The 23,482-nt window shown below is 44.0% G+C and overlaps 1 protein-coding gene across 4 annotated transcripts in view; it reads left to right on the forward strand.

Annotated features, from left to right (window-relative positions):
• zfhx3b (zinc finger homeobox 3b) overlaps window positions 1-23,482 on the forward strand; it is a 207,213-nt gene that overhangs the window by 116,695 nt on the left and 67,036 nt on the right. For all 4 annotated transcript variants that reach the window (XM_069174378.1, XM_069174377.1, XM_069174379.1 and 1 more), the window contains 3 exons: window positions 2,341-4,854; window positions 5,019-5,598; window positions 8,172-8,668. In XM_069174378.1, coding sequence (XP_069030479.1) covers window positions 2,377-4,854; window positions 5,019-5,598; window positions 8,172-8,668 — 3,555 coding nt within the window. In that variant the 5' untranslated portion in view covers window positions 2,341-2,376. The remainder of the gene's footprint in view (window positions 1-2,340; window positions 4,855-5,018; window positions 5,599-8,171; window positions 8,669-23,482) is intronic.

Below are 23,482 nucleotides of genomic sequence, written 5' to 3' on the forward strand. Positions count from 1 at the left end.
ACCATCTTGATTTTAAAGGGCAATCCTGTTTTCTGTAAGCAGTGGACACACCAAGCTGGCTCAAAGCTCCAGCACTAATCAAGAGGCATCGTGTTATTCTGTCTACTGCTAATTGTTTGAGGTATCTTACAGCAATAATGTGAATTGATGGATACATACCTTCAGTACAGTACACCGTACTCACCTTGTTCAGACCCATCAAGGCAAAGACGAGAGCTGAGAACTTTAGAGGTCCATGTTAACTAGCAATTTTAACTACTAGTTGTGCATGTGGGCCCAGTGTTCCCAGGCCTGGTCCAGACAGGCTGTGGAATCTGGAGGAGGGGCCGATAGATTACAGGAACATAGTGTGAAACGCTCCATGTTCAGACAGGACACATGGATATGTGTCACGTCACATTTTCTGCCTTTTTTTTTTTCTCTTTTCATTTTGTGCAGTTTATACACTTGCTGTTAATTTGAAGAATCCCTGTCTTTTTGACATGTGGCATATATTTTTTTTTCTCGCATTACTCTCGCCACCCTCAGTCCATTTGTGTGAAATAGCTGTTTAGCTCATGGCCTCTTATTATTGGAGCAAATATAAATACAGACCAGTAGGGCTAGTATCCCCTCACTCAATATGGCAGCCATCTCTAAATCATGTCTGGCTGTATAAAGCAATCTTGTTAATAAGCCAGCCAGTCTGATATCTTTCATTTTATATGCAAAGCAACTCAAGGGTCATCGAGGTTAACTTCTGTAGCATGTAAACAAAACAATCAAGTGGACCATACTACCAGAAACGTGTGTGTATCTATGGCAATAACATCTATAATGTTCATGCAGTCATATTTTAAATGTCTTTAATCAAAGCTTTTGCTTTAGCATTACACAGCTTCGTTCTCTATTGTTAGTTTCCCACAATTTACTAATCTGGTCTGTTATTGTTTATTCTAAAACCTAAATACAAAAGCACATCTTTAAAATGGGAGTCCATTATTTCTGTAGTTTGAGTGCATATAGGTGGAGAGGTCTTGGGTGTATTGTGTGGGAGGCAGGCTTCATCAGACATTCATGAAGAGGCAGACAGACATTATCAATCTCTCCTCTCCCTCACTGGTTAATATGTTCGGGTGTGGGGGTAGACTCCATTCTGATCACAGCTGAAATTTGCATCCCTAAGTAAATAAGTAAATAAATCAAGTGCAAGCAGTGAATGTGCTAATCAACTGGGACATGGCAGTGAGCTTGGTGCCGGGAAACTTTGCTCATGTAATATGCAGTACTGGTGGGTTAAAGGGCAGCCCAGAGTTATTGGTTTCAGCCCGATTGCCCCCTTTAATCAATGTTGGCTGCATCCCTTTAATAAAATTATTAGCTCAGCAGTATCTTGCGCTATCATTTTATCTCTTCTGCGCTCTAAATTGCAGCCTGTGTTGGGCCTCTCAGATGCTCGGGGCATGGCCAGCTCCCGAAAGCTCAGCTCCCATTTATTATTTCAGAGGCGGAGGATGGCTGGAGTGTTTGAAACGAGGCTAAGCGTAGAGGTTATTGGATGTAAGATCTAAACACAGCTGCAGTGAAGTCCCAACCCAGCTTATGTATTTTGGGCTCATAGAAAATACTGCCTTTTATTGCACATGTTGGAGTTCAGACATATCTATCTCAATAATTCACATGTATTATTTTCTTCTTACATGTACACAGCTATAGACAGAGTGAGTACAGTGATACTGTTAAAATGTACTTGTTTTTTAATTTTTTTTAAATGTATTTTTTCCTTTTCTTCCAGTTATGTAAATGTACAATGTGCTGATGGGTGGCTTCTCAGTGTCTAATTATCTCACAAGGAATCTATTTGATCCATTAAGTTAGTCTGTTGCTCCTTTTTTCTGACTGCAAGTTAATTAAAATCGGATGTAGGATTTGCAGAATATAAGATTAGGTGTTGTTTGGAAGGTGAAGATAAAAGATGGTACCTTTGTGATATGGCAGGAAGATGAATCATGGACGGCTTATTAGTGCTTGTCTCAGGTATTGTGTTTAAGTGCCTAACCTAGCGTAATGAGCACGGTGTCAGTTTTCCAATTATATCTCAGACTTTTCTCTCTCACCCAATGCGCCATACATTTGATTTTCGTCTTTCAAGGTTCCTATACTTAGTTCTCCTTTCATATTTTCTATATCTGATCTTTCTTTGATAGGCATAGTTATATTTTGGAAGATATAGGCATTTGCTTCTAACATTCGGATGGTAAATGATCAGAAGTGTGTGCTTATGTTTCTGGGTGTGTGCTTACCTTAACTGTCCCAAATACAACATTAACCTCTTATTTCTCCCAATGTGTGTCTCTGCAGGCCTGGATGCGATGAACGCCTCATGTAGGCATCAGCATGGACAGCTGTGAGTCTCCCGTGGTTTCTGGGACAGACGATGGGCTCGGCTCCTCCCAGCAGCAGCAACCACCACAGCCCTGGAACGATCACTCTAGCTCACAGGTCACCTGCACCAACCAGGCCCCTTCCCTGGACCCCCTGTCTCTCTCTGCTCCCTACCCTTCTCAACCCCAAAACTCCATTGCACCTCATGACGGGGTGAGAGAACTACAGTCCCAGCAGCAGCCAAACCAGACATCGCCCCAGGCCCACCGTGACAGCTCTGCCACAAGCCAGCTGCATCCTAGAGGAGAGGGTTTTGAGGAAGAAGAGCAAGAGGGAGTGAGCTGTGGAGAAGAGGAAGAATCTGAGGACTTAGATGAAATGGAGATTGACAGCTGTTTCCCAAGTCTTCAACCCTTCCCTGGAATGCCAATAGCTTCAGGGGGAGGGGGCATGCCCACTCTTCTGCGACATCAGTCCACACAACAGCAGGGACCACCTGAGAGTGGGAGTGAGGAAGGAGAGGAGGAGGAGGAAGAGGAAAGTAGTGATGTGGAGAACCTGGCTGGAGAAATAGTCTACCAGCCAGATGGCTCAGCTTACATCGTGGAGAGCCTCAGTCAGTTGATCCAAAGTAGTGGAGGCATGGTACCCACCCTGCTTCCCACAAACTCTCTCACAAGTGGGGGGAAACCGGGAGAACCTGCTGGGACTTCGTCCTCGGTCTACCCACAGATCATCAACACGTTCCACATAGCCTCGTCCTTTGGGAAGTGGTTTGGCAACTCAGACCAAGGGTTTCCCAATACCTCAACAATGGCAGGTCTCAGCCCTGTCCTGCACAGTTTCCGTGTCTTCGATGTGCGGCACAAAAGCAACAAGGATTACCTGAACAGCGATGGGTCTGCCAAGAAGTCCTGTGTATCCAAAGATGTTCCCAACAACGTGGATTTCTCCAAATTTGATGGGCTAGCCCTGTATGGCAAGGGTAAGCCCATTCTCATGTGTTTTCTCTGCAAGCTGTCCTTTGGCTATCCCCGTTCCTTTGCCACTCATGCCGTCCATGACCACCGCATGACACTGTGTGAGGACGAGCGGCAGCTGCTCGGGGACAAGCATGCATCTGCCATCATCCAGGGCATTGGGAAGGACAAAGAGCCCCTCATTAGTTTCCTGGAACCAAAAAATAAGAGCACCCCTCTGCCACCTACCCTGCTCCCCGTTAACTCTGCACAGAGCTTCTATGGTACATTTAGTGGTGTCCATCTGGAGCCTGGAAGCAGCAGCGGGAGCAGTGAGACCCTCCTTAACAAAGACCCTGACTCTGGCCTCCAGCAACAGCAGCAGCAGCAAACCCCACTCGGTTCAGTCCTCTCTCGTGGAGGGCTGAACATTCCCAAAGCATCCACTCTTACCTCATCCCCAGGCTCTGCCAAAGACTCCAGTGCCCTGCCCAAACAGGGAGGGAGAACAGAGGAGCCTGCAGGGAAAGAGGTGGCATGTAAGGGAGAGGATGGGAACACTGAGGGACATGGAAGCAAGGCTCACCTATCCAGCCAGATGGGGGGCTCTGAAGAAGAGGAGGAACTGTTATTAGGGGAGGAGGAAGACGGGGTGGAGGCAGAAAGTACTGCAGTGGCCTGTGGTGGTAACAGTAGCAGCGGCGGGGGTGAAGCAGGGGAACCAGCTGTCTCAAACCAAAGCATTTCCAAATCTCCTTTATTAATGCCTAGTAGCACTCTCCAGCCTTCTACCTGCACCTCTGCAGTCAGTTCCACACTCAACAGCAAAGCCCTTGCTTCCATTTCCTCCTCTGTAAAGGAAGAGGGTTCAGCTGCAGACGGTGGGGGGAGGACCTCAGAGCTCCCTCCGAGCTTTAACTGCCAGGGACCCACTGTTCCCATGGCAATGGCGGCAGCTGCCGTCAGAAGGAGCGAGGATGACACTGTTGGTACTTCCTCCTCACCTCTGTCCTCCAATGCTGCTGCTGATGAAAGTGCCAATCGAGATAGTGCCACAGCTCCAGAACCAAATGATTGCCCGGCAGAGGGAGAGGAGGAAAATGGAGCCCTTCTGCATCATCACCACATGCACCACCATCATCTTCACCTCCACCCTTCATCTCATGGCCACTCCCACCCCCTCCCAGGGGGCTCCTGTGACATAACAGGAATGGGTGAGTGTTTACAGAACCATGGGCCTGGTGGCAGCGGAGGAAGTGGGGTAGAATGCCCTAAATGTGACACCATTCTGGGTTCCTCACGATCCTTGGGTGGTCACATGACCATGATGCATTCACGCAACTCATGCAAGACACTTAAGTGTCCCAAATGCAACTGGCATTACAAGTACCAGCAGACGTTGGAGGCCCACATGAAAGAGAAGCACCCAGACTCTGGAGGCTCCTGTGTGTATTGCACCAGTGGTCAGAGTCACCCTCGTCTTGCTCGTGGAGAAAGCTATACCTGTGGATACAAGCCCTTCCGGTGTGAGGTATGCAGCAAGTAATTATGCAGTGATGCTAAAAAATTTTAAGAGTTGGAGTGAACATTGTTGTGTTTTGTTGATTGGTAGGTGTTTTGTTAGATCTAAACTAATGATTTAAAATTCATGCGTGTATTACTTACTTACAAGACAAAATGTTTTATATTTCTTAGGTGTGTAACTACTCCACCACCACAAAGGGCAACCTAAGCATCCACATGCAGTCGGACAAACACCTGAACAACATGCAGACACTGCAGAATGGAGGCTCCATTGCATCTGCACAAGAGCAGGTGTTTGGACATACCCCAGGAGGAGTGGTGGCTGTCCCCTCAGTGACCCAGGCCAGTAGCCATCACCCTCCCCATCACCATCCCACCCAGTCCTCCACCCATATGTCTGGACCGTGTGGGGCCCCCTCCCCAACCAAGCCGAAGAGTAAACCTACTTGGCGGTGTGAGGTGTGTGACTACGAGACCAATGTGGCGCGGAACCTGCGTATCCACATGACCAGTGAAAAGCACATGCACAACATGATGCTACTCCAGCAGAACGTGACTCAGATGCAGCATGGACGACTTGGCTTGGGAGCCATGCCTTCACCTTCGGAGGCTGAGCTCTACCAATATTACCTGACCCAGAACATGAGCCTTCCACCAGGCCTCAAGATAGACCCAGCAGGAGCTGAGGCACAGTTTTTGATGGGGAGCTTTCACCTGGATCCCAACATGGCTGCTCTGGCCCCTGCACTTGGTGAGCCCAGTTTTGCCTCTCTTGCTCTGAGAAATGATCTGAGTTGCCCACAAAATCACCAAGTAAATTTCAGAGCAATTTGTCTCATTTGATTTGTCACTTGTCACAGCAAGAAGGTCAGACATTAATGTAACTTTTTATCAAATTAACAACTGCCTTTCTTTCTCATGCGCTAAGGTGCCCTAAGGTATACCTATGCCATCAATAGTAAAACTATTTAGTGTCAAAGGTCATTTCATTTACATATCTATAGCTAGAAATGTGCCAAGTAGCAAATGGAACCCCAGACATCATTTTTGTCACACGGTCTTTAACAGGACAAACAAAAAAAGACACTTCACTGATATAATTCTCCTGTATTTTGAACTTCACTTTGTGATACCCATGAAAGGTGTGTTAGTGGGCCAAACCTCTATGTTCTCCACTCTTTGCCCTTCCCACAGACAGCCAGGCTTATTCCCAAACTGCTGCTCAACTTCACCACTGGAGTCCTCCATTTTCTCCAAGTTTGTAATTGCAGCCATAAATTTTATCTCGGTCAAAGAAGGGAGGTTAGAGGGTTCAGTCGGGGTAATTCAGCAGCATAGCAAAGTGTTTGGAGGACCAGTTTCAACCACACAGTTTGTACAGACTTGTCTCTCACTGTCACCAGTTTGAAGACACAAACAAGGATTGATTGCTGTGACTAATTCTTTTTCCCTCTTCTGCCATCTGGTTCGTTTTCCTGAGGTGAGTTGTAATAAGCATATTACAAGGAAGGCAGTGATTACACAGTCTGGGCCCATAAACTGCACTGATGTTATCCGTGGTCACATTTTAAGCAACTTCTAAAGTAATCATATACAAACATTCTCATAGTAACTGTACAGTATGATACAAAAGGCTCAGTAAACTTCTTGAGAGACTGTGTCATCATAAGGAGATATTTGACCAAACAGCCAAAGTGTGAGGTTCTCTTTTATTCTTTAGCTGTAGATTTTTGACTTTTGAGTATATTACTGCTAATGTAGACCTTGCATGATCTCAGCCTCTTTGTAATCCTCATTCCCAAGACTCAGCTACTGTGGTGAAAGGATGATGTGAGATGAAGAGCAAGAGAGTTGATGAGAGGGGAGCGGGTTTGGCTTTTAGCTATTTGTGCTTGAACTGTTGTCTCCTGAACCTGTGAAGCAGTACAACAGACAAGTCAAAGAGTTATTACTTAAAACATTAGTTTTGAAATGCAAATGTGTAAAGATTTAGACTTTCAGATTTTTTTTTTAAGAATCCCAGAGTACTAATAATCTATCATTGAATATACGTGAATGGGTTGGCATTTAGACCTTCACAATATTTCAATATAAATTAACCTATGTGAAAACAAGTGCAGGGCTACAAATCAGAGTCTTGATCTAATGATCTTCAACCAGAATTGAGCGAGGAGCAGGTTCAGGTACATGGTAAATCACTGAATCTGAATACTAATGTAGCAGGAGAGCCAGGAAGAAACAGGACGCGGATAGTTTGTGAGCATGTGTGTGCATCTGTGTTTGTATGCGTGAGCGTATGGAGCCATGACTGGGGAGCTGGGTCTGTGAGTGATTTCAGAGGGCTTCTCAAAGGTCTCCCTCTCCTGGCTATAAAAATTCAGGTAATGGAGAAAAGTCCAAGAACAGGCTGCATACTGCAGCAATAAATAAAAAGGAGCTGCTGGAATTAATTTAGTGTAAAGCCGGGCGGGGTCAAGCCTGCATGCTCAGTCTGGGCAGGGAAAGATTAAAGATCAGCAAGTAAAGGCAAAAACGCCAGCTCTTACCTAATTTTTTTAGCATTAATTTTTAAAGTAATCTTTCCCAGACTGTATAGACATCAGTTATATGGTTGGTGTCATAGAATATATGTGCTTTATTTTTGTTTTTTTCCCTGTCCATCGTTTATACTCGGTACCAAGGAGACTTAATATGTGAGGTGTCCATCTTGATTTAGAGGCAATCTGGACAGAATGAAGGAGAATAATCCAAGCAGAGAAGTGGACTTTTTTTTTTAAAATATTATTCTGCGAACTAGGGCAATAGGTTTGATTTACAGTAATATGTGCTTGGGAACTCCTTCGTTCTTCAGTAATTATGAAATAACTTGCTTTTTCTATGGAGCTCATGGCCTCTGGAAATGATTTACAGACAGGGCATCAAAGTGCACCAGCCAAACAGGGAGATGAGTGCGTTCATTTTCTGGCAGTGTGAGGCTTTTGTCTTGGTGGAAAAGTCTTAAGCTTTGTTCTTTTCCAGCTCAAAGTAAGGATGGCTCTATAGACCCATAAATACAAGCCTAAATATTATTCTCCATGCAATATAATACCAACAGACAGAGTATGGCTTTTCAAAGGTGTATGCCTTTAATTTACCTGAGATTGTGACAAAAACTACAAACTTTATTCCTCCCCAAAATACTGAAAGATGAAATGATTTTGGAAAACTGAGAGATGGTGAGATATGTCTAACCTGATGACGATTATATGTACGCAACCATCTGAACACTTTTCTCCTCCCATTTTCTTTTTATTTTTGTCCATCTTCATTTCCTCTACTCTGTAGTAGGTGGAGAAATCCCTATGGACGTGCGGCTGGGCGGTGGCCAGTTGGTGTCCGAAGAACTGATGACCCTGGGAGAGAGTCTATCACAAACCACAGATCCCTCCCTCAAGCTCTTTCAGTGCGCCGTGTGCAACCGCTTCACCACAGACAACCTGGATGTTCTTGGCATGCATATGGGAGCTGAACGCAGCTTACCGGAGGAGGAGTGGCGTGCTGTGGTGGGAGACTCTCATCAGTGCAAGTTGTGCCACTACACCACTCAGCTCAAGGCCAACTTCCAGCTGCACTGCAAAACAGACAAGCATGTGCAAAAGTACCAGCTTGTGGCCCACATCAAAGAAGGGGGCAAAGGCAATGAATGGCGCCTGAAATGTGTGGCCATAGGCAATCCAGTGCACCTGAAGTGCAATGCCTGCGACTACTACACTAACAGCCTGGAGAAGCTGAGGATGCACACTGTCAATTCCCGCCATGAGGCCAGCCTCAAACTGTACAAGGTTAGTGGTGCTCAAGTTCCTTTATGCCACCCACCATTCAGTCTTGTCTTGACAGTGTATCACAATTATCACATCAATAAGGAATAACTGGGAGGAAATAAGCATGTATGTTAGTAGGATGTCAGTAGCGAAGACATTTAGAACCCAAAATCAGACTATTCTGTGCGACACAATACCCAAATGCAGTATGTTGATATTTGTTTTTATATTGCTGCACTATTTAAGGTGTTACAATACGACCAGGTGAAGTAATGTGTTTTGTTGTATTTGGGAGTATTCGTGGTCCTTGATGATGAACATTGGAATTTAAATGAGTTTCGTAAATGTGGCAAAACATATGTTTTAATCATCTCCCTGCAAACTTCATACTCCCCCACATGACACAGTAAATGTCCGAATGCTCCCCACACCACTACTAGCTGCTTTCCCAAGGCATGAATGCTAGTTTTGTCATGTAACCGTTGCCTCCCCAGTAGTCATCCAGAAACAGGGCCACATTGCTTCCATGAGAAGAACATGGCAGGCAAAGCTGGTTTGGAGGCTTAGGGCTGAATCACTTGGAGACGAATGAAGAAGTGTTAGGAGACAGAGGTTTGGTGCTAATACTCTTCGGAGCGGGAAAGGCTGAATTGATCTCGACAGCCGTATTGATTTTTGCTGGACTTGGAGCTTCACCTTCTCCTCTAATCATTCCATAATAGCCAGTGGATGAACACTCTCCGAACAAATGGCCATAAATCTAACAGGCCTGATTCCACTTAGGTACCTATCCTGTGTGTCTGCGGCTCCGGCCACTCTGCGCTTAACCCAAACTGGCATAGTTGCACACGCGTGCGCAACAAAACACATACAAACACTGGCAACATATACTTTCAGTAAGCATACACTACACACACAACAGAACCTAAACTATAGCACTGCATTGTGCACCATCTCCTTGTAGATGTTGCCTTTACTCACAAGAAGTCCACTCCAGTATCTAGTGCTTGACCCTTACAAAGCGAACAGGAAAATCAGTTTAAACAATGCAAGTCTTTTATATTGGTGTCCTTTGAAAGGGAGGTATTAAAAGGCATGTGAAAAATGGACTACTTCAGCCATGGTGTTTTAATCACATTAAAAACTAAGGTGAAGTGGTCAATTTAAACCCCCTCAAAAATCCTATTTATTCAAAAACCATCCAGCAGTATGAGTGGTTCCGCAGAGCCACTGGCATGGCAGACATGTTTCCTGTCTACAGGGCCTTTGGATTGAAATAACAGTAAAATAAAAAAGTCAATTTACAGTGTTTTGTTAAAGGGGCAGATGTGATGTAGGGCTCCAACTGTGGTCGTTACAGAGAACCACAGGACACAGGAGGTGTTTGGTTTGTCAGTCTATAGTTTTTACCATGACCAGAGAGAGGACCAAAGTATCATTTCAGATACATGGGGTACTTATAGAGACGTACGAATTCAAATCTGCAACATAATCTGTGAATTTGTTGAGTCAATGTGTCCGTTTCTCAATCCTTGGTCCTTTTCTCTTGGCCTTAACTGCTGGACTGACTTGGCTAAATTACACTGACTGTTTCACAATAGACCAAAATAGACAGGCTCTGGCACACTCTCTCTTTTCTTAACACCTTTGGAAAGAGAACTTTATTTTGTCTAGCAAAATAGGGTACAATTTATATTTCATTATCTTTATGCTTTCCACTTTAGTGAGAGCCCAAAAGGCAAAAGAAAACAGTTTTTTTCCCCTCCCCTGTCTCTTTTTTCGTGCAAGTTTTTAGGAAAGAAGAGACATATGTCACGCTGCTGTTCAGGCTGGTGGGGATTAAATATGTACAACACATCCAGGCATGATCATTTTTTATGACTTAAGCCTCTTAAGATGGCTCCATATTTCTTAAAACCAATTGATCTTCTGAGTAAGAGTGTGTGCATTTGTCCAGAAATTACCTGCTCTCTCAACCAGAGAACACTGTGGTCCTCATAAGCTCCTCTCATCCCAGACACTGCTCAAAAACAGAGATGTTAACAAGTTGACAAGAATTATTACAATATTTTATGACTCACCAATGTGATTAGTGGACAACAAGTACATGGTTGTGGGGCCTCTTGGCTGTACTGGCTCCCCACTTGACAATGTCACAATTTTGTCTGACTATGTTGGATTTACTGTCCTGGTAGAGATACTGACAGGCAGAAACCCATAGTACCCCACAACCCTGCAAACCACACTTGGTATATTATGCATGGACGAAAAAAGTTAAATCACCATTCATTTATTCCTCCCCAAAGAAATCTGATGCAAATAGCACCATTTTTAACCTTTTTGGGGAGAAAATAAATCATCAAGTCAGCATAAACAGGCTGTAAGATGTGGGAGATGCTTGGGACACTTCACCCAAATCAAACTGGTTTGCATTAAACAGGCCCTTTGTGTGCACAGCTCCATATAAATTGGAGCCTGTAATTACTGGAATTAAAAAGGAAGGTTTAAACTGAGGGCTAAGCTGGATGGGATAATTTGAGAGTCTGTGGTATGCGGCCCATATTAGGGCTTTCTAAAAATATCACCCCCACCACCCCATGTATTGGAATGTTCCAAAAGACCTCAGAACTATCCAGCAAGTCATCCTGACCACTGGACCACCACATAGTGGGGGGTGATGCAGTCTTCCCCTGTATACTGTTTTCTCAGTTGAGAGATACCCACTCTGAGCGCTGGGTGTTCTGCCAACAGTCTCTAAGTCTAAGTCTCTAAGGCTAACTTTCACCTTCTTGTTCCCATGGACCACTGGGATTTTAGTGGCTCCGATGATAGCACGATGGTCACCCATCTGCTCCTGGAATGGTCAGTCCTAAACACAAACAGATGGGCTGTGTTGCGGTGTAGATAACCCACCATTGGTTAGTGTAATATGTAGCTCTCCTCTGAGATTCTATTGAACAAGCCCATTTTACTGTTCGCCACATACACAATACTGTACTGCATGTGCCTATAGTAGCCCTTATACCACCAGCAGTAGGCCTCAAAGCTTGGCTATGTGTTAGTGTGGAGGTGAGAGACTAATCCAGCTCTCAGGCCTTGGCTGCTCTGACCAGACAGAATGGGTGGGGCCTAACCAGGCCCGGCCACAGGCCTCAGCTTCCAGTCAAGGGCTGGGGAAAGGGGAGGAGCATGGGGTGGGGGGGTTAGCTGGCTACCTTCTTGTCTCGGGGGCTGGTGCAATCGGCGGTAATTGAGATTGATTGGATGTTATTTTTCCTCTTGCAAATGTAGTCCATTAGCTTGGCACATGCATAATCAGTTTAGAGCGCAGTTAGCCGAATGTAATCATGTTCCTCGGTGTCTGCTAGCACAAAATCCACTCCAGATGCCGCTTGGCCATGGAAAGACAGGGAGAAAGTGCCGTCACTATCAGATGGGGAATCTTTAACCGAGAAAGTCCTGACATCTCTTCCTCTGTCCTGGTCCCGCTCTATTGAGCGCACATAACTATAAAAATGTTCACCTCTCTCTCTCTCTGCCTTACACGCCCAGTCACATCCACTGTCTGTTCCTTACCTTTAGGAACAAGGCTTTTGATCATATGTTCTACCCAACACAATACATCTGTATCTTGGATTGAGTTACTGCTCTTATTTTACCCCTCATTGCAATCCAAAAGAGTCAGTTTTGACAGAACATGTCTACACTCTGCAGAGAGCAAATAATTACAATGAAACATAATAGAGGAAAGAAGGCTGTAATGTAAATGAAGGTATTAGTGGTTACATGAAAAGGCATTAAAGGTGTGTTACTGATGATCCTACTCAGCAGAAGCTCTAGTTTCTCCGGCTCAGGAATGCAAGCCATGATGACCTCTCCCCATTAATGATCCAAACTACCAGGATTGACTCCAATCCCTTTGGACTATACAGTAGATTGTAGTAGGACAACAACCACAAATAGGTTATGGTTGTTTTCCAGCTCAAGAAAATTTTTGGTTTTGCAATCAAATGAAGCTCAAGTTTATTTTGGACTCACGCAGGAGATCAAGTCATGCTGACCCAGACTTGAGCCAAGTGCTCACTGGTTGACAGTACTGCTGGTTGTGGCGTCCTAGATAAGTCGTCAGACTTTGTACATTATTGTGTTTACTACTTTGACAGGTTTGGCATGTCAAAGTTGAACTCCTCTCCCAATCTCTCAAACTTTTCTGCTTGATATTTTCTTGGTGGTCTTATAGTGTGGGTAGATGAATGTGCCCACATTGTCACTCTGGCCACCGTCAAGACAAAAATTATGGCAGGTTATATCCCCAAAGTGATGTCCACAAAGTGATTGTGGGCGCCTTGCCTTACCCACTGACACACCAGACATTTCTAAGAGGAGGGTTAGGAGGAGGATGGAGAGACAGACAGGAGGAGTGGGGGTGCGGGGGGTGGGAGGGAGGGGTGGGGGGTGGAAGGATAGATACTCTGCTAATTATCATGGCTAGCCTATGATTGTTCAGTAATAGTGCTCAGTGGGAAAGGTTGCAGCAGTTCCAGGAAGAGCTGAGCTCTGATTTACTGGTACTACCGCTCTAATAAAGCGCTTGCTGCACATCCTGGGAGACAACCCATTCTCTCCTTTCACATGCACAAGCGTGTGAATGCACACACACACACACACACACACACACACACACACACACACACACACACACACACACACACACACACACACACACACACACACACACACACACACACACAGACAGATGGACAGGCGGACAGGCAGACACACACACACACACACAGCAATCGTGTAATCTAAAATTCCATAGGGCTCCTGAAATTGATGATTTTAATTGCTCATACAGAGCAGAAGTATTTAAATTCTCTATTGGTCCCTGTCCCTGAAACACCTCCTTAGCCAACACTGTTATGATCCAGAACACCGCTTTACCCTCTTTGTGTCAGTCGTCATATGCAGGGTGTTGAACTCTGGCATCCTACCTCAAACAAATCTCAGTCACTCAGTGGTGGGTAGAACAAGGAAGGAGTGGCATACAGCAGAAAATCAGGGGGGATTGGAGAGAGCGGCTGTCAGGCAAGTAAGGGGGGCTAGTAGGGCTTAGTGTTTGGCAGTGTGCAAGAATTTCACAACTCTTCTAGCTCCCACCCCTCGAGAAGGCCAGGGAAAGGGTCGGGCTTTGACCCGTGGCACAGCTGTTGCTGCCGGTGGTGTTGATTGTTCGTGCAAAGGCCCTACTGTGGGTGTTGCTGGGACTTACAAAGTGACAGTGAATGAAAGCGAGAAAGGGGAAGCAGAAAGCTGCTTAGACGGGGAGGCTGGTCTTTCCCTTGCTCCCAGCTTTTTTTCAGTGGCTGTTTACCACAATTGCAAGAGTTAAATGAGCTTGGTGTGTTATAGACCAGGTTCTCTGTTCTGAGTCTGTGGTAGAAATAGAGATGCATTCGCTGTGTTCCATGACACAGGGCCAAAGAATAAGATGATGTGTGACATTGACTGCTGGGAGTTAGAGATCCTCTGTCATTATGTTAATGATGTTTTTTTATTTTATTTTTTTATTTTTTTTCTTGGTTTTGGACAAAGGCATCAGAGCACATTCCTACTAATGTGCGTGGAAGCAGGTGATCCTGTTATCTCCAGCCGGATCAGCAGAAAAGACAGATTGTTGTTTGTGGAAGGACAGGAAAAGGAGGCATGGGTATATCAGTTTTTGTGACTGGGTTCACCACAGTTCAAGATGGAGATAAGCTCCACTTTGTGTAGATGATTTTGTCACTATAGGCAATGCTTTATGTTGTTTATATACACGTTGTACCTCCCACCAGATTCTTCCGAGTATGTTTTCTCTCCCCGCGTACTTTTTCACCCTTCTACTTTGTCTCCACAAAATTAAAATAAGAAATGCTTTTATGTCCACAAAGCGAACCTGCATGGGAAGTGAACCAGCGGGTGGCAAAGGGGATCTGCTTAACGTTAAATATCTTTAATCCAACCATACTGGAAAACGAAACAGTTTCCTGAGCTAAATTCTCTGTCTTCATCCTTCAACCTACTTAGTCTTGTTAGAAATTCCTTGCCCCCCACTAAAGAGTAAAGTACTGTTAACATTACTTTCATCACACTAATTCTCTTATTAAATCAACAGGTCTGATTCCCATAAAAAAAAAAAGACACATAAACCTTTCCAGGCTTAAATTTCTTTAAACGTTGCAAATATGTCAAACAGTAAAATGAGGTTCTCCCCTTATAGGAGATGGAGGCGAAAATTACACCTTGGAGAAAACTTCTTCCTGCACCAACTGAAGGACTCTGTATCTAATCTTGTGCTCTGGCCCTTCCTGCTTGTGTTTTATAAAGATGACATTGCAGACATGTCAGTCATGTTCCTGTCTTTTTATCACCTCCACAAAACCCTCTCTGCAAAGATAGTATCCATTTTGTTTTCAAAAAGACAAAATATTGGGTAGTAAAACTGCGGTAAAATTAGTTACCATGTAGACTTGTCTGTCATTTCAAAATAATTGAATTACAATGAATCCTCAGATTGAAGTGACTGATTAAGGTCTTTTTTATGTTTTAATAATAAATCTTCTGCAATAATTACGTTTACAGGCGTTATTTCATAGCCAATTTAATATCTGAAATTACTTGTGGTTGCTTACAGGTTTCCACGATACATTAATAGTAGCACTAATACTAACAGCCTTTACTTTTTGCTGGTCTAAACAGCATTTTAACCTTTATTGTAATCTCAAATGTTTTTATGTTAACTTAATGTTGTTGCTTTCAATTAAGATCTCAGACATACCTGCTTATATAGTTGTAATGGACATATAGAGTACATGCAGACACACTGTGTGGCTATCATGGCTTGATTAAAGCTCCCAGGTCTTAGTATCCAGTTGGTCAATACATCTGGTGGCCTATAACCAGTGCACCTGAAAGAATAGCAGTGGCAATTGGCAGGTAAATGCTGCACTGATGAGGCCAGATGGTGGTTCCTGTGGATCTATATACTGTAGCTCTGTAGCTCCTAAGCTGAAGGGATGGAGAGAGTGAGGCCAGCAAGCTTACCGGCTCTGTGCCATCAATACATCAGTGGCTTAGCCACCAGATTAATGGCCTCCGAGTGGTCAGGGCCAAAAACTACTCAGTTCTGAGCTGTGTGTTCAGTGGAGCTGTACATGAAAGTAAGGTAGGGAGAAGGGAGGTAGTCATAGGTACCAGGATGAGCACACAGGGAATATATTCTCTTTGGATTTGGCCTACAGGGTAGAGTCATGGGACAGGTAAATTTGACAGAAGAATGGATATATGCCCCTGGCTGTTATTTAATTCCCAATGTGTTGCAATGTTCCACTTGTAAGTCAAAAGGGATGTTTGAGTAGCTAAACGCAATATTTTAAGCATTATTAAGTGTTTTTATATTTATGAGCTGACGCAATTTAGAGACTTTATATAACCTAGTACATTTGGCAGCTCCTTGACTGTGCAACCTGTTGGCTTTGGTGTTTGTTTGAAGGCAGACTGCAACCCATGCTTGGTTTACAGAACAGCCATTTAAGTTTTACCTGAGTACACAGGACATGTAATGCTTTGTTTTTACCCAGCTTTTTCTTTGTCTTAACAAACCTGCCCCAAAGATATTTCCATTTTGTACTGCATTGATTACTGATGGATTGCACAGTCCAGCAATTTCTTACCTGCATTTCATTGGCAGTGTGTTGTCGGTGGTGGGTCAGAGCGATGCTGATGCCTGTAAGCGTGCTCTCCTCAAAGCAATCTATTTTGGATGGGTTATGTAGCACAAAATGTGACATGAATTAGTCTGTGCAGTGGAAATGCCTGCCTCACCTCTCAGTGACCACTATCAAGGCTTGAATAAAAATTAACCATCCACCAGTTTCCTGAGACTAGAATTTTTATTTGAAATTGTGGGACCTCAGGGGCATTTTCTATAGTGCCAAGAAAGAATAGCCATCTCTTCCTGAACTTCACAGCGCTGGTTGTCCATCCATGTTTTGCCTAATTGCTGTATGCTGGAGTCCAGGGTTAGAACTGGGAGCTGTAAATCTCTCAGTGTTACGCAGACAATGTTTTCTCCAGATGTAGAAGAAAGATTTCATCCTTTTGTAATTAAGCGTTGCAGCCCAGGGTGTCATGCGGTTTTTATTAAGGGCTCTGGAAAAGATCATTTTTCACCTTGTTTTCTCATTATGCCTTTTATTCTTGAATACAAAAGATGGATAAAATGGAAGGATGAAAACGAAAGAAGTAGCAGAGAATAGGATCCCTTGTTTAAATTATTATATGGAAATTACAAGGTAGTGATGTAAGAGGTTGCTATGGGGAGTGTGGGATGGAGGCACAAAAGGGGACTAAGGCAAAGTCTTGGAACCAAGGCAATTATACTGTTCCTCAGATGAAGAATATCAGGAAAAAAAAGTTCTTTTCTAACCCCAGGAATGTTCCCAAATGTTATCTTTCCCACGGGTGCCATCTTCTACACCTGTGTTCTACTTGAAACTTTACTCCTGGAAGAAGAGAGAAGCGTAGTGAGTTAGGGAAAGTGATAGTGAGTGTAAGAGAGAGAGACAGCTTTAAGAGTTGGGGACAAGAATGCTCTTCAGCTTTTCAAGGGCACCCATACTTTATAGCCCTTACGTTCTTTCATGACACACTGATGCCCAGAATAGACAGAGTGGGGTTGGAAGAAAAAGAAAAGTTTAACTAGCATGCCTTTAAGCCCCACCCTAACATGTCTCTTCCTCACTCACCTTCACCTCGCCCTGCTTCGTTTATGTGGCAACAGTGAAAACAGGGGGACCGAAGTGAAGGCAGTTTCACACATTTGTGTTTTATAAAGTCCTTTTCAATCTCGTGTTGATTTACAGAGGCCTCTTTCCTCTGAGGTCTCTTCTGAGACGCAGACAGTAGAGGAAGTCTCCAAAGCCACTGAATTCCCAGACTCACTTCCAGATCTTCTACTACCACCCCTCACTGCCAGCTCCACAAACTGTTTTTGTACAATGTCACCATATTCAATCAACAGTTCCCCCTAAAATTAAGGCCTGCTGAATAATTCAAACTTAGATCCTTCCTTCAGATGGCCTATCTCTGTCACAGGATAGGAATTTCTGTAATTTATGCTTGTTGGGTTGGAATAGTGATGTTAAAGTAATTTGAACCATACGGGGACTGTCTGTTCAGCTACTGTTAAAATGAGAACTCTGGGAGCCATTAAAGTTTGGACATGAAATTGTGAGAGATGGAATGCAAATAATTATTCAAATGATCACTGTGTTAATTTGCATGCTGAAAGGTGTGAGGGGGAAGAGAGCATTTTAATAAGTTCCGTAAAGCAAAGTATTTTATTATTTGTTGATGTCTCAGGGGTGAGGGCGTATTCATTTTGCAGTTGGAAGTCCCAGTGTGACCTAAATCTCTCTCTCTCTCTCTCTCTCTCTCCCCCACCCCCCCCCCCCACGCGCGCGCGCGCACACACACACACACACACACACACACACACACACACACACACACACACACACACACACACACACACACACACACACACACATATATTTGTTATCACTATCATCATCACTATCGTACACACCTTTATATTTATACTTAACTGTAAACAAGAAATACAAAGCCTCTCTATTCTTGCAAGACAATTCAGAAAGTGAAATCTCCTATTTCTTTTTGCCATCAGCTCCTTTTGAACTTATGGGGAGATGAAATGATAAAATGTCTGGAGTTGTGGGATATTAAATAGACTTAAACCATAGACTTAGGCCTTAAGCAGTCAAAACTGGTTGAGTGAGGAGCCAAATAAAGGCAAACCTGAGAGAACACGAAATTACTGTGAAAAATCGGAGATTTCAGGACCTGCTGTTTGTACTCTCTTACCATCTTCTCTTACACATCAAATGGGACTTATCATTCAATTTTCCTCCCATTTACACCCTTTTCTCCTTTTTCGGGGGCTCAGTTTCGAGTCTGTGCTGTCATTACCGACTGGTTGGGTGAAAAGGACGGAATAATTTGGTAATAGACCTTTTGGTATTTCGGATTATCTTTGATCTTAGGGTATTTTTTTGATTCTTTGAGTCATCATATCAGATCAGGAGTTTGTGACTGAGAAGCCTGGGAGGATGTGTATTGTAAGATGAGACTGAAATGCTTGGACGACATAAAATAGAAAATGCATATGTGTTGTGAATTTAATTCTAATAATTTACCATCGAAGCCGAAGGACTGAGTGGCTTATAGCAGAATACTAACCACGAGTGGTGCATGTAGTCATAAGAGAGATCAGTCCTTACATCTGGAAGGGAAGTTAGGGCATTTTAAATGAGAGATCCAGCATTGGAGTATTCCCAGTATTCAACTTAACTTTTAAATCATTAAACATGATGAAGCCATCTCCACAAAGTCAGAGGTTTATATACGAAAATCAAACACCATCTGCCATCTCTGATCAGAAGCAACAGCCATCAGGCCAGGGTTACCAAGGCAGAACAGGAAAAGCCATTAACTGCCAATCACTGCATCGATCGACAAGCCAGTCCACCACTACCACCCCCTCTTTACCCCCACCCACCCCTGCCCACAGACACGCATACAGTTCATCAGCTTTGACTGTACAGTGGACACATGCACCGACACATGCACACAGCCTGAAAGCCACTATGTTTTTGTGCACTACGTGGTGGTAACATTTGGTCCAGTTTGTCTCTTTCCCGCTTTAACTGCTTTATCTTTTAAATGATCTCAAGTCTAGATTGCAGGATCAACATTCTGCTCAGTTTAGATAAAGGCTGTCTGACTTTTTTTTTTATATTGGATCCGTAAACCCAATGTGTTACTTGAAGGACAGTCAAGATACTGTTCAAAAGATATTTCTGTCTGACCATAGGTTTGTAATCTCATTACCGAAATGCATCTTAGAAAAGTCCATTGCCATGTCAAACTGAGAGCAGACACTCCATTCTGCTTGATCTCCCACTACGTTTTTGGAGTCAACCTTCAGATAAAAAGGGAACTAATAGAGTCAGTGAAGGGCAAAAAGGAAAGAAGATTGATTTTTTTTCCCCCTCCATTTTCAATGGTGTCACTAGAACTGAGGGTCATTAGAAGAATATTTACCTACTTCCCAATTTAATAGAGATGTTGTGTATCAGAGTGATCTGGAGCAGAGGTCAGGGCTGGGGGGAGCAATTAAAGCATCTGAATCCAGAAGCTCGGGGGCCTATCCCATTGTGTGTGTGTAGTAGGCAGAAACAGATAGGTGAGCTAAAAGGGAGGCAGAGGCAGTATGTATTGAACATGGCCATATTAATTTATTGAACTTTGTTACTGATGAACTAGTGATGCATTAGTCAGAGGCACGAATGCATGTGTGTGTCCACACGCCACACATAGCCACACAGTGTACACACAGTGCACTCACACTGTAATAGTTTAATTCTTCTTAATCATTTCATACGAGTTAAACCTGTGATGAGTGATATATGCTGTTCTTTACTGTTTTCTCTTTTATTCTGAGAAAATGTGCCATCTTTTTTGTTACTTGGTTTTGGTTAGGTCAGCCTTCTCTGGGGCCACGCAATAGCCAGAGACAGAACAGATATGATGGATGTGGCCTGAGGCCTATGTGCTCTGCGTCTGCGGTGGCCTCATCTACACATCAGCCACGGGGGGAGGGAGGGAGCATAGGAGGGAGGGAGGGGAGGGAGGGAGGGAAGGAGGGCAGAGATACAAACCAGACCAGCCATTTTCCTCGTTCCGCTCATAAATATTTGTGTGGCTGATTTATAAACAGTGGAGCAAGAGAAGAGATCAAAGTGAACTGTAACGCTTATATATAAAACCGGGGCTTTTTCACGACACCGCTCTACACACCATGCCCGTACCTATTAAAGACAAAGCTATATATCACGATGTATATTGGCAAGAGTACTGAATGGCCACTCACACTTTAGGGCTCAGGCTTCCCCCAGTTGAGAGTCGAGTTCTTATAGCATTACCCTCCAAGGTTCTCAAACACTAGTGAAAAGCCATCAGTATGCGTTATAGCTAAAACTTAACCTGATCTCGGCCAGTATAAAGTCCCCTGATGTCAGTGGCCTCTTAGATGGATTTTAAATGGCTGTTGTAATGCTAGGCAGCCATATTAAAACATAGCAATGCAGGGAAGAGTCACAGTGTCCTGGTCATGGTAACATAGCCTCCATCACTGTAGACAGCTGTATGTGCTGATTCAGACAACCAGCTGGTCAGATGCAACACAAAGCCCAAGTCCCCTTGTCAGGTCAAGAGGAGGGGTTAGGGTTAGGCTGGGGCAGTATGTGTACATAGGGTATATACAGTATGTTTAATAATAATAATAATAATAATAATAAACTTTTATTTGCATAGCGCCCTTCATACAAGAAATGCAGCCCAAAGTGCTTTACAGCAAGAAAGTTCATGTTTGCAGTGGTACATAAAAGACTTTGCCTGATGTCACGTTTTCAAGCACTGGTAGAGACAGACAACCCACCCTGCGTCCCTCCTCCCCCCCATCATATACAGCTCCCATCCTACCCCAATACCCACCCCCACCATTCATTCTTGGCCTGTCCCAAATGTGAGGGAGCAAGAGGTGCTCTCTTCTTCCTCCAGCCCTCTGCCTGATTAATAACTCTTATAGCTGGCAGATGCAGAAGAGCGCCATGAAGCTGGCTGTTCGCTGACCTCTGTGGGAGGAGGAATAGCATGGGTAATGGGATAGAAAAGAAGGCCTTTTTCAATGGAGATCCCTCCCTTTGTCCACCAGCAGGACAGGGTGTGCTCAGTGTGGTGAGGCCTGGGAGAGTTGCTGTTAAACAGCCTGTCTCTCCGTCAGCCTGTGTCTGAAGACTTCTGGTTCTCTAGCTGTGGCAGCTCAGTGGCATCATTTTTACAAACTTCACCTAGTGCTTACATAACCCACCATTACAGGTATGCATGCGTTCTTAAAGGAAATGTTTTCTGTATGACTGCGTGGATATTTTGATAAGCGGCCGTAATATTATATAGCAGCAATTTGTGAACACTTTTGAATCTGTATGTATAGCATGTCCGTAAAGTAACTGGGAAACTAGATGATCCAGATCTGTTTCTTTAGCCTCCTCCAGTAATATGCTGCTATCTTTAACAGCAGGGAAATTAACCACACTTTATCCTATATGTTGCCATCCACCTCCCTAAAATCTGTATATACATTGTATACTGTATAGCGGGTGATTCTGATCAGGTAGGCAGGCATTGTAGGAGGGCTTTAGAGAGAGTAGACAGCAGATTGTTTCACCCCTGGTGTGTCTGAGTTTCTGTGCGGGGAGTTCAAAGTCCTGCTGAACATCAGAGGGCTGATGCTGAGTGAGGCTGACTAGCTGCAGCCTGTGGTCTGGGAAGGGTTACTGAATTATTACTGATGGTTTCAGGGGTAAATGTCCGACCACAGGACTAGGGAATATTAATCATTTATTTGATTGTCCGCATGTGCTGATTAATCAATTTGAGTAGGATCTGCAGGATTAACTACCTTATTATTCCCCTCTAAGAACAGCTAAGAGATAAGGCTTTAAAATATCATATTCCATTTATCATTTATTTTTAGATCCCTGCTGATGAGGGTGAAATAAAAACTGAGGTGAGATTAGGCAGAACAGCAACATGGGGAAACTGTTGGGAGATGAGGATATGGGAACGAGGTAGGGGAGAGAAAAAATATCTCTTAACTGCAGAGTTGAGTGTTTCAGAAGATGGGGAAGAGATGCAGCTTTGTATTACTTCAAAAATGGCATAGAAAAAAAAAAAAGTTGTGCAGCTGGGAGTGAGCGAATGGAGAGAAAAGGGGGGTGGAGAGACAAGAGGAACAGGAAGTTGATGGGAAAGTGATAGCTGTCTCCACCTGGAGCATAGCCTGAGCTGTGTGCTAAGAGGGAAGGCAAAGCAAGGGAAAGGAGGGACCCGCTGCAGTTGACTATATATACTCTGGTTTAGGTAAGTTTGGCTCTCATACCAAGTATAGCTAGCTAAAGTGATCCAACAAGGGCACTATTCCTGTTTACCCCAGTCACTATCTATTCAGTATATAAATTCTCAATCTGCCAACTGTTTAATGTGTCATGTCATGTGGTAATGCCTTTGATTCCAACATGCCTCCGTTTGTAAATACAAGAGGCACTCAAAAGGCTGTGGTTTCTTTACAAGCATGGCGCCCCCGGCGCTTTGGATGGGAATGCACTGAGAGGGAGAAGGATTGAAAGAGTAAGGGAGGGAGCAAGAGGTGGTTAGAAACTGTATACACTTCCCGTTGCTCTTCTGCCAACCCCTCTCCCCGCTGCCTCTGGTTGCGCAGGCAGGCATTGAGGGAGAAATGTGAGAGGGAGGAGTGTATCCTCTCTCCTGGCTGAACACAGCACCATAATTATGCACTTTTCAGCAGGTTTTACCTTTAACACTTTCCTCTCGGGGTTGAGATTAGTGCTCACCATGCTTGATTTACTGCACAATTACTGAACAAGAGCTCTATCTAATCAATAAACAGGAAGGGGAAAAGTGGTAGGCTTTGAAGTATAGTTTGAGATTTTTTGCACGATTTAGCAGTGTATATGGTGTAGCAAGTAAGGGCAGCTGGGCTGCGATGCCACTCTGTGAAATATCTATTATATCAGCCATGCCTCCTTGCTTTACCCACTCTCTGAGCATCTTTACAGTGCCCAACTACTGCAGTGGAAAATGACTCCTTTTTTTCTGACCACTACTTAACACAGGTCAGCTACAAATTAT

This window comes from Embiotoca jacksoni, unplaced genomic scaffold (genome assembly GCF_022577435.1).
Source record: "Embiotoca jacksoni isolate LCO1_2020_lvr unplaced genomic scaffold, fEmbJac1.0.p SCAF_6, whole genome shotgun sequence".
NCBI lineage: Eukaryota > Metazoa > Chordata > Actinopteri > Embiotocidae > Embiotoca > Embiotoca jacksoni.